The sequence below is a fragment of the Nelumbo nucifera genome, chromosome 4, assembly GCF_055504915.1.
Source record: "Nelumbo nucifera cultivar China Antique chromosome 4, China Antique-T2T, whole genome shotgun sequence".
In the NCBI taxonomy this organism is placed as follows: domain Eukaryota; kingdom Viridiplantae; phylum Streptophyta; class Magnoliopsida; order Proteales; family Nelumbonaceae; genus Nelumbo; species Nelumbo nucifera.
Window position 1 is genome coordinate 81,266,940 of NC_142652.1, and position 13,133 is coordinate 81,280,072.

General features: G+C 37.4%; 1 protein-coding gene across 1 annotated transcript; it reads right to left on the bottom strand.

Annotated features, from left to right (window-relative positions):
* Nucleotides 1-1,293: 1,293 nt before the first annotated feature.
* Nucleotides 1,294-10,316, bottom strand: LOC104606198 (large ribosomal subunit protein eL18x). Its single transcript, XM_010271287.3, has 5 exons — nt 10,169-10,316; nt 9,986-10,075; nt 9,751-9,879; nt 9,454-9,636; nt 1,294-1,725 (listed from the first exon to the last, which is right to left on the bottom strand). The coding sequence occupies exons 1-5, from the start codon at nt 10,169-10,171 to the stop codon at nt 1,567-1,569; spliced, it is 564 nt and encodes a 187-aa protein (XP_010269589.1). The 5' UTR covers nt 10,172-10,316; the 3' UTR covers nt 1,294-1,566.
* Between the last annotated feature and the right edge of the window lie 2,817 nt (nt 10,317-13,133).

Consider the following 13,133-nt stretch of genomic DNA (forward strand, 5'->3'; position numbering starts at 1 on the left):
GTGGAGACAAGGAGGGGGTGCCACGCCCTAATCCCACCCCGTTGTCATTTCTATATAATTGTTAATTATTAGCTTTTGTAATTATTTTTATTTATTTAAAGTTGATCAAAATTCATTTAATAAATAACATCATTCAATATTACAGATTTTCTCGTGCATCGCACGGGTCCTCGCTAGTGCCATCCAAACTTGAATCAAGTTTGTCTGGCCCAAACCGATCCAAATATCGTCAAGTCAAACTACCCCCCATTGTGTAGCCCATGAAGCAATAAAAATAAAAATAAAAAACTCTTGCATCTTCTTACAAAACCCACTACGCCCTTCTCTCTCAATTTCACCTATTGTTTTCTCAGAAACTTGTAATAAAAGAATAAAAGTATAAAACATACTTTTATCAAATTTGCAGAATAATCACCTCAAGATCTTTAAAGAAACCCGCCGTCTTCCCATATCAAACCTTTCCGGCATCACAGGTCTACACATCTAGTCTTCCCCAGGCTCTCTAGTCCCACCAGAAACCAAAAAACAGGGCACGATAGTGGAATGAACCATGAAGAAAACCCGAGAGCCTAGGCTCTCTAGCCTAGGATTTTGCTTTCCAATGTTGAAATGCTGAGGAACTAGGAGTTAGTTTGAAGAAAACCCAAGAGTTATTTGATATTGAATGCTGGAATACTTAGGAGGACCACTTCCATTATTCTAGCACTAGTCTGCTACAAGGTCAACTAGTTCACCAGAACAGTCACTAGTCTGTGTAGTTACAAAACTAAAATTAAACCAAACTCAAAGACTGCACAGACTAAGCATATAAATTTGTAATTCAACAGAGTTTCATTACCTATTTTTCTGTTGATTATCTATAACAATTACATGAATTCTTTACCACTTTTTTTTCTCTATCAAAATGAGTTCGGAGTTCCACCTCACACCCATCCCACAGCATGCTGCAGCCGCATATTGGGAATATCTCGTACTTGTAAGTTTTTATTTGGAGAGATCAGAGATATGTTCTCAAATGCACGGCTGCAAGTGCTGTGAGGTGGGTGTGAGGAACATTTTGCGAGGAAATCCGGATTCTACCAAAATAGACATTCTGAACTTTCATGTAAAGTAAAGTATAAACTGGGGTAAAAAGCAAAATGACAAATTATGACATTAGAACAAATTGGATCCAATTACCGGGGTTTGGAAAGAGAATCTCATTCTCCATGTCATTATCACATCCAATTCCAGGCACATAAGACCCATCGAGTAGAATTGATCAAAATCCCAAAAGAAAAAGGATCCATCAAGTATCAAATAAAAGTTAAGTTTTAACTCTTGTATCCAAGGAAACAATGCATGGCCAAACTTATGCATGTAATGATTACTACTATTCATTTTAGAATTGCCAATGCTCAAATTATCCAACATTTCACAAGATAAAAAGGAAAAAATAAAGCCTAGATACCTAGATGGCTAGATGTCCAACAAAAAATTGCTCGCCAAAAGATAAAAGATGTCTTCACAAAAATTGAGCCAGAACAGTGCATGACAAACACCTCCAGAGAAAGCATGACAAATGACTCAGACCCTAAATCCCCTGCTGTTTCTTCTCCCTCGAGCCCTCTCAAATTTCCTCCCCTTGGACCGTACATAGGGTTTGGTATGGCTATGAGGCACACCTGGAGCCTTGCCGAAATGTTTCACTGCTTCACGAGCATTCTTAGGACCTCTGAGAAGAACCTGTAACAGGGACAAAGAAAGCGAACATGTAATTTACAACTAAGATGTAGTAATAATTATAATTGGTCTAATAAACAGAATGCGAACTATGCAGAAAATGTCAAATTTAAGTAAAAAACATAGGCTGTGGAAAGAAAACATCAAATGAACGACTCATGCCAGAACGTAGACTTTAATCAACAATAGCAAGCATAATAAGGATGCATAACTGATCTTCTTCCTGCAAGAAGACTTGCCACATGCATGTGAAACATGGCATCCTATGATATTTTTGAGCAAGCACAGAGGAAGCCAAAATTATATACACTGTAAAAGCACAATCCCGGGGCATGGGAGGATGCATTATGCACAATATGCCCAAGGCTTGAGGTCTTCATCTGACAAAACCTTCCATTCAGATTCTTATGTCAAACACACCATAAGAACCCTCAGTTGCAAGCACTATAGAAATGAGAAGGCATCACACTATAAACTATGCATATTCACAAAGGAACTACACAACATTTAGCTCATCTTATTTTTATTATAAATAAACGGCATCTACACAAGTCAAGCCAGTTTTTTTTTTTTTTGATAAACAAGTCAAGCCAGTTTCTAAGAAGAAAACCAAGATTACTAAAATACATTAAATCTGTGTTTTGAAAGGGACTGACAGGCAGGGTTCAATTTGTCAAATGCACCTTGTCCTGAAGTGTTGATATATTTTGATGAATTAACCATGAATTTAGTGTTGAATAGGAAACATGATGCATTATAGATTGTAAATATAATACATGTTGCATATGTTGAATTAGAACATAAAAGGTGCCTTCATGTCAATAATGAGTTGCTCTTGGCCAATTGAGCTAATAAGGTTTTTGAAAAAGTTGCTTTCGTTTTGATTTTTTTTCAAAAATGGCACCTCTATGCCTTGTGCCCTCCTGCTCTTGGAACTTATTATTTTTTGGAGAAAAGGGTACACCTTTAGAATGCTTCCCACATTTAAAACAGTGTAAAATGCTTAAAATTAACCAGGATGTTGATGAGAGATTTTTTGTAGGAACCAAGTGAAGAGAAAAATGATCATTTGATTAGATGGGAAGTGGTGAGTCGAAATAAGGAACAAGGGGGCTTAGGGTTAGGGAACCTAGTAAATAAGAATGAAGCTCTTTTGGGCAAGTGATTATGGAGGTGGCCTCTGGAAAGAGAGATTGTGGCATGAGGTGGTGGTTAGTATCCAATGGCTGTTCTGAATATGGTTGGGATGCCGGGGTATCTCAACGGGCCACACTCACTACACCTTGGAAGGCGATTTTTGGCATCCTACCAAAATTTCTAAAGTTCGTAAGGTATGATGCCTGCAATGGTAATTCTATGCTTTTTTGGGAAGATGTTTGGGTGGGCAACCAACCATTACTAGACCTCTATCCCTCCTTTTTTCTATTTCCCTCTATAAAAAGGAGCCTATTTCGAGGTTCAAGGTTTCTTTCTCCCCTCATCCTCCCATTATCTCTTAATTGGAATTTTGAAATCCGTAGAAGTTGAGGGATGAGGAATCGATTTCTACCTCTAAGCTCTTACTTTTACTTGATTCTGTTTTTTGGACCCTCCTAAACCATATAGAAGAATTTGGTCTTTGACCTCGAGTGGCTCCTCTTGTTCTTCCTTTTTTAAGTCTATTGCTCTACTCCTTCCCCTTTGTTGTTCTAAATTAAAGAAGTTTGGTCAAGGCCAATTCCACCTAAAATTGCTTGTTTTTGTTGGGAAGTGTATTATGGTAAAATTAATATTGTGGACAATGTACAAAAAAAGAGACCTTATTCATGCTTGTCCCCCAATTGGTGCATTTTATGTAAAGTGCAGAATGAGGACTGTTATCACCTACTAATTTCTTGCTCTTATACAGTAAATATTTGGAATTGGGTTTTTATGTTGTTTGGGTACAGGTGGAACCTGCCTCCTGAAGTAAATCTGCCTTTTGATCCATCTTTTTTGGTTGGCCAACAAAGAGAGGGAAAGTAATGTGGAAATGTATTAGGGTAGCCCTCTTATGGACCATTTGGGAGGAAAGAAATGCCAGAATTTTCTAGAAGGAAAGAAGCATTGCTGAAATAAAGGATTGTATACAAGAGCAATCCTTTGGCTAAAGACTACTGATCTCTTTGTGGATTACTCTAGTGATGACCTTCGAAGGAGTTGGGCAGCAATGACCTCCACATCATCCAAGAAAATAGAACACAAGCAAGTTGGTTACCCCCTCCAAAAGGAATTGTGAAGTTGAACTGTGATGGGAGCAATCAAGGCAATCCAGGACCTTCGGGTATAGGAGGGATCTTAAGGAATAAGAATGGCAACATTCTGTCCTTATTCTCAAGTCCAATGGGTTATGGAGACTCTACAAGGGCTGAGATATTAGCTGTGGTACAAGGACTACAGATTTCCAATCAACTTGAAGTGACTAATTTGATAGTTGAAGGAGACTCTAAGGTGATAATAGAATGGATATCTGACCCAAAAACTGTTGTTTGGAGATATGGGGACATCATCAAAAAAGTCAAATGGCTTACGAGCACCATGTCAATTAGCTTTCAGTGGGTTAGTAGATCAGAAAATGCTTTGGCAGAGTTGGGTATGGAACCACCTTTAAGGGGAGGTAACACCTCGTGCCTCCTCTTAGAGTGCTTCATGCTTGTACTATTTCTATCTCTATTTAATAAAATATCATTCATTCATCAAAAAATTTAACTAGGATGTTCATGTTGTCCATCATTCCAATTATCAAAAGACCGCAAGGCCTATAAAAATCTGTAATTAGAAGAACAGTGAAAAAGGAACAGGTTCAAGGTGGAATTTGGTAGAACAGGCTAACCTCTAAAGTCTGAAGAAATTGCTTTTCATAGGTTAGTGGTTATTTGGACAGTATTGTCCTTTGACAATCTTGCAATTGCCCATAAAAGTTTCACTAATCTCCCCATATAATAAAATATGGTATTATATTACAACATCTAAAATAACACTATATAGTATATAATATCTAAATATAAAATAAGTTATAGAATATATGGCATTCAATAAGATATAACTTACAATAATATGACATTACAGAAATATGTTTACTTAAGAGTTAAGATATGTATTCAAGGGATAAAACTATAGCATAGATATTTTTTAGAGGTTGCAATATTCAGAATATCAACTAATATCACTTTACTTGAATTCATAAAAACAGAGAAGTTATTTTCAACAGTTAAAACTTCAAAGTTGCCTGCGCAACTTTTTTTTCAGAGATCAGAGTTCAGATTTACCAAACATGAGACCTAACCAAGGGTGCTAGAGTCAACTCAAGAGCCAGGACATAAGAGCTATCAATGGACCGAGTCTACCCACTAGAACCAAACCAATCAAACTGATAATGTTTATTCTAGTTCTTTTGCTTTGTCCCAATTAATAATTGGGCCAGGACAGGTTCTTGCTGTTCCAAACCAATTAAGACCTGCACTGATTATATAGTTAAAAATATACAAGGATGTCCTCGTTTTCTTGTAATTTTTGTTATATTTCATGTCTAAAAGGGTATGTCATTTTTTTGTAACTGTAAAAGTGTAAATTTCCAAGACAGTATATAAGACAAGTTAGGTTAAGACACTTGTTTTATCAACATATAAAATATTTATTAAGGTTATGCTATCGAAAGACAAATATGAGGCTTTAAATTGTTACAATCATGAGTATATAGATGTCAATTATAATTGGACCAGACCCAGTTATCCTGATTAATAATTGGTTTGGTTTTGGGTCTATTTTATAGAACTGATTTACAATTTGTTAGAGCAGGACTGATAAACCCTTCCCTGAACCAGACCCAATCCATTTACATCTCTACTGTTATGATTGGATCACAACCAGTTTTCCTGATTAATAATTGTTTGGTTTTGGGTCTATTTTATAGAACTGATTTATAATTGGTTAGGGCAGAACAGATAAACCCTGCCCTGAACCAGACCCAATCCATTTACAGCTCTACTGGGCATGAAGGAACTCCAAAGCACATCAATCACCACCACGACCAATTCTTGGGTTCTTGGACAATGTCCAAAACCCAAATGCCCTCCACCTAACCAAACAAAACCCCTTAACAGAAAGATATCACCATCTTCTCATTTTGCACCATCTAATCCTTGTGTACAACAATCAGACTTGGATCTGAGAAAAGACATCTCACAAACACAATAAAATTACGTAAAGAATAATAGAGAATGAACCATAACCACCTATGCAACTAAGTGATCCAATTTTATCTAGAATCCACCATATGCTTTGGCAGCCATGGACCTGTGGTTGTACAAGTGGCAACTTCTGTTTTGTTGAGTACATATACAATTAACAATGGAATAAGATTATTTTTCTAATAAAGAATGTGTAGTGTCTAACTGTGCATTTATCTCTGACCATGGTCTGAATTGGAATTTGAGACTTCATAGAAAAACCAGGGATCATGAAACTTTAGATATTTTAGCCCTTCTAGATCTTTTGAAGGGTGTTTTTATTGACCCCTAGCCTCTGTTTCCAGAATTTGGACCACATCTGCCTGTATTACCTTTGCATGTGCCTCTTTCTTTTCAACCATTGGAAGAGAGCCTCATCCCCCATTTCTTGCCCAGTGAAAGCCATTTGGAGAGGACCAATACCACCAAATATTAGAGAAAACTTTGGCTGTTGAGAGCCAACAGACTAGGATGTTGAGAAACTTCCTCCACATGGCATGTCAACCAATTCAGTCCCCTGTTTGTCGTTTTGGTCAAAAGAATATTGAGGACAATTATTCTTTTGAGCCACACCCATGGTAACATGTCATGTGGAAGAAGCTCCTCAACAGCCCACACCATTGGGGCCAACAGCCAAAGTTTTTCCAAAAATTAGAGCTTTTTGATGGGTAGTGTTCCATTACAAAACCAATGCATGTGATAACTCTGGTTTCTATGATTCTATCAACCCACCTTTTCCTTCTCTACAGAGCAAGTGCCAAGTGGTGAGAACACATTCCACTTACAAATCTCCCGTAAATTTGCAACTGTTATATTGAATGTTTTTCTTCTCACTTTTGGTGGTAGGTCGAGTCCCCCCTAGGACTTGAAGAGTTTTTTTCTTGGATCCTTTTTTTCTCAACTCTTAAGAAGAAAGGTGAAGTCCTTTGGAGATGCACAAGAGCTGCTATTCTTCGCTGTATATAGAAAGAAAGAAATGCAAGACTGCTTAATGACAAGGAGAGATCAGCATAAGAGATTTTAGAGGATATACCAATCAAAGTGATTCACTGAGTCAAGACTTAGAGTTATTCTCCCCCATGTATACTGGATGACATTATGAGAAATTGGAACTAGATGTCAGATTCCTTGGTTGCTAAAATCTTGATCATGGCTGTTTGGACCCCTCCTAATCTCATAAATTAACTTTGGTGGCTGCAGCATTGGAAATCCAGGCCAATCATGAATTATATACAGAAATGAAGAAAGAATTTTTGGCACTATACTCAACGCCTTAGGGGATAGGAGACTCCACCACAGCAGAAGTTTGGGCAGCCCTCCAAGAGTCCAAGGCCTTAGAAGGGCTAAACTATTGAACTTCAGGAATATAATTGTTGAAGTTGACCCGAATGCAGTAACCAGGTGACTTAGGGGTAATAAAGATGGGCCATCGAAATACAGAGATGCTATAAGAGAGTTGCAGCAGCTAATTGAAGGTTGGGAGCAACTCTCAATTTCTTACCTACATCTGTAAATGGACTGGCCAAGGGGTGGACAGATAACAATTCTATTGTTGTTTGGATTGTCAAAGGTAGTTACAATTATAATTTTAAAAGTATAGGGTGGTTAGAGACAAGGCTAGCCACATCTCTTTGTATCAACTTTTATTTTATTTCAGTAACAAAAGTATTTTGCTATCCATCAAATAAAAGAATTTTTTGTGTACGTGTGTGCATTTATTCAGTAACAATATGGCTCATGATTCAATTCAATTCAACCTTCTACAATTTAAAACACAGTTATTATTTTCATGGCATTGACCCACATGTTCCCAATATACTCGGCCACAAAACAAAACAAATATTGAAGATTATTGATTGTGATTGATAATAAAAAATAATTAAAGAAATATTGGAGATACAACACAGATAGAGATTCTGGGCAATGAAAGAAACACACTTTCCACCAGTTAACATAACCAAGGTTCCCATAATGGAGTCGTAAAATCCTAACTCACCCCCAGAGGCTTACCCCAACCCATCCACACCCCTAGATCAAGGATTTGATACTTTGGTAGCATCAGAAATTGAATGGAATTCGAGCACAGTAGTTAGGGGGTCAACAGAAGATACTAGTTGTCTTTGGTGATTGCCTTTCTCTTTGGGAAGATTCAGTGTTTTAAAAGCACAAGGCGCAAAAAAGGCACAGGGGTCAATTTGCACCTGAGGCACAAGGTGCAAGGCAAGACGCGTGCCTTTTTAGAAGCAAGGCGCAAAATTATAAAAAATTGCTAAAAAATCAAAAAAAATGTCAGAAAATTCATAAAAAAAGCCAAAAAATCAAAAAAATAAAAAACAATACTAAACATAATATTAATAGAAATATATAAACTTAAATTTTTAAAATAATGTTTTAAAAAACATATTATCTAAAATTAAAATACATAAACATAAGATGTAATTATGTAAAGCATATTCAAATGAGAATTTAAAAATAAAATCAAAAATATAAAACATTTTCAAGCATTTAAAACCTCTAATCTCTTTTTTCACTCAATTGCATTACTTCACGTAGCTAATGTAATGTAAAACATATTATATTCCTGATTTTACGAGCCGCCCTTGTGCCACACCCCTCGAGGCAAGCCTAAACAAGTCCACGTTAGGTCATAAATTCTTAGTTTTCACACAAAAAATAATGATTTTATAGTTTTACTTGCTTTTTAAGAAGACATTTTATTAGGATGAATGAATGAACAACATTACCAAATTGGGGGTTCTCGAGGGGCATGGCACGGCCCAGCCGCTATGTTCAAAAAAAGGCAAAAAAGCGGCAAATTTTCAAAAGGCGCACACCTGGACTGAGGCACAAGGCGCATCAGGCGCACACCTAGGCGCACCAGGCATGAGCCTTCTGAAAGGACTGAGACTAGGACCTAGGCGACTTGCATACCCTGAAATGCGCCTCACCTGTGCGCCTAGGCATGCCTTTTAAATCACTGGGAAGATTCATATCTTGTCTTATCCTTTCGTTCATAAAGCAGCAGGAAGAAAGAAAACAGGGCATTTAATGATCTAAAGAACCAAAAGAAATGCCTTCACGCCATCTATTGCATATATAGTCACCTCAAGTTCAATGAGGTTTCAACAATAAGTTTCTCAAACACTAGAATAAGAAAATTCCATAAATAGAAAACTCCAGATTTCCACAATTTCCACTACTATAACCTCCCAAACACAGAAAACCCAGATATATGTCTAAATGATGCATCCGCTACTCGATCATTGTAGCCCAATCTCCTTACCCTTTCCCGACAGCTACACTAGCATACGTTGTTAATATGCTAACGAACAAAAGCCACGAAGTGTATTCTAGTCTCAACGATTAAATGGATGAGAAAAACCCCAAATACACAACCCATTAATCGATACAACTAAGTAAAAGTACCACTAAAACAAAGTAATGAAGGCATGGGATGGCAAAAACACGCATTTTAACTCCTTACTGTGTTCTGCCCAAGGGGAGCCCTGAGAGCCAGCTGGTCAAATGTCAAGCATTCTCCTCCTGCCTTCAAAATTCTAGCTCTCGCTGTCTCTGTAAACCTCAAAGCCGTCACCTTCAACGCCGGTACATCATAAACCCGAGTATCATCAGTAACCGTTCCAACAAGAACCGCGATCTTATTCTCCTGAGATCGTCAAGCACAAAACAAGGTACAGAAGAGGGTGAAATGTTGCAGAGAACCGAGTAAAGAAATTGAGATAAGAGAAAATACAAAATAAATGGAATAAGAAGGATCAACCTTTCCCTCCATGTAGCGAATCAATCGTGAAAGGGACATCGGAGCCTTGTTGACCCTGCTCATGAAAAGTCTCTTAAGAATCACTGCATTGAAGTTGCTTCCGGTCCTCCGTACCAGAAACCTATATAGCTGATCAAGGAACATCCGATCACACAATCAGATGAGAGGTTACAAAGAAAAAGAGAGAACATAAGAACGGAAAAAAAAAATTAAAAAAAAAAGAGGCTGAACGGACCTTGACAAGCAGCTTGAGATAAATATCATTGGATTTTGGGGCGGTTCGCTTGGTCTTCTTGCTTTTGCCTCCTGCAACTAAGTCGATACCCTGATCACAAACGATATAAGTGAGAAACGTCAACACAGAAGGCATTTACCGCGAGGGAAAGAGGGGGGGAAGGGGGAGAGGGAGAGAGGATACCATTGCTGCCTCTGCTTCTCCTGCTCCAGCTCCTGCTGCCTGCTGCCTGCTGCTTTTCTTACCCGCCGCGACCGCGAGTGCTTATGGTTGAGAGAGGGGCTTTTGAACGAGAAAGAACAGCAGTGTTTTCTAGGGTTTTGGTGATTCCCTCAATCGAAGAGGTATTGCCCTGCACATCCCAACCGTGTATTGGGAGCCCAATGCACGGTTAGATGTGTTTTGGGCGCGAGTGCGGCGCCAACCTGAACTCATCTTAGACGGTTAGGCCCAGGGCTTCTAGGGTTCTCATTTCTCAGGTTCTCGTTCTTTTGGATCTGCTACAAAATCGAGACCGGATCTGCTAGTCACATAGGGCGCCTCACACGCACATCCTACCATGCATTAGGAACATCTCCCGTACTTATAAGTTATTATTCACGGGAGATGTTTCCAATGCACAATGGATGTGCCTGTGAGGCGCCAATGTGTGAGGAGCATATCCCTTTCTCAATTAGACATGCCCAATGAGAGATCGGATTTGCTCCTGGTTGAGCATGCCTCACACCAATCTCGTAGCATTTTAGAGATTGGATCTTCTCCTCACACCTGGCACCTCACACGCACATCCTACCATGCATTGGGAAATTCTCCCATACTTATTAGTTATTAATCACAGGAGATGTTCCCAATGCATGGCGATGAGGCGCCCATTTGTGAAGAATAGATCCCACTTTGCATTTTCAACCACATCTCCTGTACTTGTATATTATCATTCATGCGATTATGAACATGTTGTGAGGTTTAGGGTGTTTACGGTCCGGTTCGATGTAGCTTGGAGAAGATCTCAAACTAAATCGGAAATTTTCGGTTTAAGAAATTTTTAAATCAAATTACGGTTTGGTGCGGTTTCTAATAAGGTTTGGGGACTTTATACCATTCTATGATCCTTTTAGGCTTAACCCAATTAGAAAGCCCAAATAGCTCTCCTAAAATTTAAAACTTAAACTTTTATTTATTATTTTATTATAAAATAAAGAGTTCATTAATTATATTTTATAATTTTACGCATTCCATTTAGATATGTTATATATAATATTTATATATCTTATATTCATATTATATATATGTATATAAAATTTCGATTTACAGTTTACGGTTTTGTTTGGTTTATAAAATTCAATAAACCAAACTGAAACTGCAAACCGCAATTTAGAAAATTCTCAAACCAAACCAAACCACAAATTTGGTTCGGTTCGGGTTTGCGGTTTGAAATATATAATGAACACCCCCTAGTGAGGTTGATGTGAGGCGCACTTTGTGAATGGCAAATCCAAAAATCTAATCAAAAGTAAATAGGCCGGAAATTTGGATAATTGGTTTTGGTACTCTTTGTTGGGATCTCTTCCCAACAAAAACTATACCAACCCGATTCCAACTATCCGCACATCTTACTCTAAGACTGAGACTAAAGCTAAAATCAAATAGCTTGAGCTTGAGTTTCCTTAGGTATGGTTCAAATTCAATTGTAATCGAGCTAGAATCAAATTTGAATCTTACAGTAAGCTCAATTAGTTATTCAAGCTTGAGCTTGACCAATAAAAAGTTTTGCTCAAAAGCTCGCAATCTTAGCTCAATTAACACATACTTACATACATACATACATACATACATATATACATACATACATACATACATACATACATACATACATACATGCATACATACATACATACATATGTGTTATATAATATAAAGATATATTATGAAAATGTACTTTTATATTCTATATATAATATAAGAGTATACTATATATTATAAAAAGTACCATATATTTATATTATAAAAATATAAAAATCTATTCGATCATTTTCGAGCTTTTGAGCTAAACTCGAATTCATCAAATATTTATCAAACCAGGGGCAAAGCCAAGGGGACCTAAGGGAGCCATGGCCCACCCTATGGTCTAGAAATCACCAGATGTAATACATTTTCCCATGTAAGTTTTTTCCCTCTCCCCACTTTCCACCTAATGGTTGCCCCCCTATGGACAATCCATAAGTTTTGTGGCTAACTCAGCTTGATTACACCCTTTTTTGAGACCTACCATGTGTTAGGTAGGGGAATACAGATCATGTTGAAACTATCGGAATGAATTTTTTTGTTGTGATCCAGACTTAGTCCCTTTTCCCTTGTGCACGAAATTTGGATATACTCCCAACAAGCCATTTACTTAGTACATCAGGAATATCTCCCATGAATGATAAGGGAGATGTTCCCAATGTGCAATTGCAATGGCCTATTGGGACAATATTTGGAGCATTTTGTTAATGGTAGATATCCCTTACACTTTGTTTTATTTGTAGCTTGTCTAGTTTGCACTTCGCAAAAGATCCGAAGAGTTGCATCTCTGCTTGGAATAACCCAAGTCTCTGAGGGGGTTGGATTGTGTGCTAAAACCATATGCAAAATGAAACCCAAAACCTATTAGGTTCAAGTGGCAATTAAACAATTGAAGAGGATAAGGGTGTGTTAGGTTAGCACCCAGCACTAAAACTAAGAATAGTGTTAAATAGGCAAGTGTTTGCTAGGATGGTCACGTAAAGAAGCTAGTCCAAGAAATACAAGTTCATTTAGCTACTTGGGATGTAAGAATATTAACAAGAAAAACTATGGAATTAGTAAATGCTATGAAGAAGATGAGGGTTAATATTGCATGTCTACAAGAAATTAAATTGAAGGGTAAAAAATCCAAAGAAATTAATGGCTACAAATTATAATATACAAGAGATGTAAATATGTACCTCTATAGAGTTAGACCTATTCAAATTAGAATAGACACTAAATAAGATGAAAAAGGGAAGGTGTTAGGACATGATGAAATTCCAATAAAAGTATAAAAAGGAATGAGAGAGGTAAGCTTGTTATTGCTAACCAAGCTATATGGTGAAAAAAACAAAAGATGCCTAATGATTAGAAAAATAACAGT